A 2,346-nucleotide genomic window follows, 5' to 3' on the forward strand; every position below is an offset into this window, starting at 1 on the left:
CACCTCCACACAAAGGCCACGGAAGAACCCCTCCTTCTCCTAACTCCCTTTCCTTTGCCTCAAAAGTCACTATAAAGCCTGCCTTACTCCGTCTTCCAATCGCTTCCTCTCTCCCTCCTTTTCTTCCTCTCCTTCCTTCCCTCCCAGCTTTTCTTTCTTTCTTCCTAAAATCATTGCTTTTGTAAAAATACACCCCTACACCATTAGACATACGTCGCATGCAAGACAAAGTCAGGCACAGGCGGCGGGTCCATGCATTCGCCAGCACCATCTGCCACCTGCGATTCATCGCCACTTTCCATCTCCCGGAGGTGAAAGGGGCGGGAGGCAAAGGACACGCAGAGCTGGTGTGACCCAGTTCTTAGGAAACTTTCAGCTGGTCGCAACCCCTCCCCCACCCGAAACGCTTCCATCATCCATCAAGCCCAGAAAACTACAGTGACCTCTGCCTAGCCTTTGGAGCTGGAAAAGAGGCGAAGCAAGAAAAGCAGGAAGAGGTTCGCCCCTTTGCTTCCCACACCGCCCAACGGCGGCGCGCACAGCTGCGGCACGGCCAGAAGGGGCCGCTGTTCGCTCAGAGCAGCCGCCCTACCGCCGCCGTCCGTACCTCCCACGGCCCCGCTGGCCCAGCCCCGCCAAGTTCCAAGAGCCCCCAGTCGAGCAAGCGCCGGGAACGAGCGCCGCCCGGGCAGGAGCAGACGGCGCAGACCAGCAAGGCTGCGGCGCTCGTCGGAAAGGCTCCGGGGAAACTCCCAGGGCCCCGGGGACTTTGGAGAGAGCGAGCTGTCCCCGCGCGCGCAAGTCCGCCAAGTGAGCGCTCAGCTCACCTGTTTCTCCCGCGCCACCGCCTTCCCACCCCTCGGACTCGCGCCTCCCGAGGTGCCCGCCCGCTCCCGCGATGAATCCGGCGCTGGGCAACCAGACCGATGTGGCCGGCCTGTTCCTAGCCAACAGCAGTGAGGCGCTGGAGCGCGCCGTGCGCTGTTGCACCCAGGCATCCGTGGTGACCGACGACGGCTTCGCGGAGGGCGGCCCGGACGAGCGTAGCCTGTATATCATGCGAGTGGTGCAGATCGCCGTCATGTGCGTGCTCTCGCTCACCGTGGTCTTCGGTATCTTCTTCCTTGGCTGCAACCTCCTCATCAAGTCCGAGGGCATGATCAACTTCCTAGTGAAGGACCGGAGACCGTCTAAGGAGGTGGAGGCGGTGGTCGTGGGGCCCTACTGACCGGCCCCCGGCCCCCGCGGCAGCCGCCCCATGCCTCCCCACTTCACCAGCCGGGCCGCGCCCCCTCACCATCCGAGACTGGGCGAAGCAAACCTGTCGGAGTCAATTATTTCTCTCGACTTCTGCTTTTCGGGATGAAGCGACCCGCTTTCTCGCTGGCTCTCTGAAAGTCCCCAGGCCTGGCTATAGAAGAGAGCCCTGACTCTGGACTCCAGCAGCAAGTGGCAAGAAGAAGGCGATTGGGGCGCAGAACTTTGGAAGCTGCCGCTGGCGCGGGATGCGGGGACACCGGCCGGGCCAAGGCCCCTTTCCACCCGCAGGTGGGCCAAGCTCTGGGGGCAGGTGGAGAGGGCGGGCAGGGAGAGACCAACGGCACCGCTTGCCTGGTGACTGGAAAAGTGACCCGCGTATACTCCACTTAACCGAACTAACGGGGACACACAAATCCGTGTCCGGCTTCGCGCCCGTTCCCTCCCGCTCCTCCCAGCCCTGGCAGGAAGGGCGATAAATACCTTTGATTGATTGTAACGTGCCGTTTTAAGGGATCTTGTGTTTGTTTGCTTGAATACAAATATTTGATAAGTCTTTTTCCGCCCTAGTGGCCTGTTTGCCTGCCTGGGGGTTAGAGTTTTGTGTTGGGAGAAGGGGTGGGGGGAGGGGAGCCTGTGAATGGGGTGAGTTGTTTCTTTTCATGCATTTCCAACTGGGTCTTTGGGGGGCGGGGGGAGGGGCTGGCCCTCCAGCTGGCCCCGGGACAAAGACTCGGAATAGAACTCCGAGCTCGTGACTGCACGGTTTATGCCACAAAAGTGCTCTTGACATTCGTGACACCGTTTTGACTCCCCCCCCCCCCCTTATTTAACATTTCCTTAATAAATGCAACATTTAAGTGTTTTGTTCCTGGCCTCCTGGTGGTCATTCTGCGCTCCCGGCAGAAGGGAACGGGCGACGGTGAGGACTCGGGTTACCGGTTCGGGGTGGAATTCTCTTTGGAGAGCTGCGATTCAACTCGTGGATCCTACGCAGGGACGAGGGTGGGAGCGAGACAGAGAGGCCCAGGGACGAGTGAGACATGGCCAAGCCGCAGGCACAGAAGCCGTCTTGGAGGCAGCATCCTT

The 2,346-nt window shown here is 60.4% G+C and overlaps 1 protein-coding gene across 1 annotated transcript; it reads left to right on the forward strand.

The window, feature by feature from the left end:
- The first annotated feature begins 648 nt into the window (after window positions 1-648).
- RPRM (reprimo, TP53 dependent G2 arrest mediator homolog) lies at window positions 649-2,115 on the forward strand. Its single transcript, XM_060015704.1, has one exon. The coding sequence runs from the start codon at window positions 899-901 to the stop codon at window positions 1,226-1,228; it is 330 nt and encodes a 109-aa protein (XP_059871687.1). The 5' UTR covers window positions 649-898; the 3' UTR covers window positions 1,229-2,115.
- Window positions 2,116-2,346: the final 231 nt, after the last annotated feature.

This window comes from Delphinus delphis, chromosome 7 (genome assembly GCF_949987515.2).
Source record: "Delphinus delphis chromosome 7, mDelDel1.2, whole genome shotgun sequence".
Lineage (NCBI taxonomy): Eukaryota > Metazoa > Chordata > Mammalia > Artiodactyla > Delphinidae > Delphinus > Delphinus delphis.

What these genes read in the sequence shown, in the direction of transcription:
- RPRM (XM_060015704.1), top strand. Translation starts at nt 899, where the DNA reads ATGAATCCGGCGCTGGGCAACCAGACCGATGTGGCCGGCCTGTTCCTA.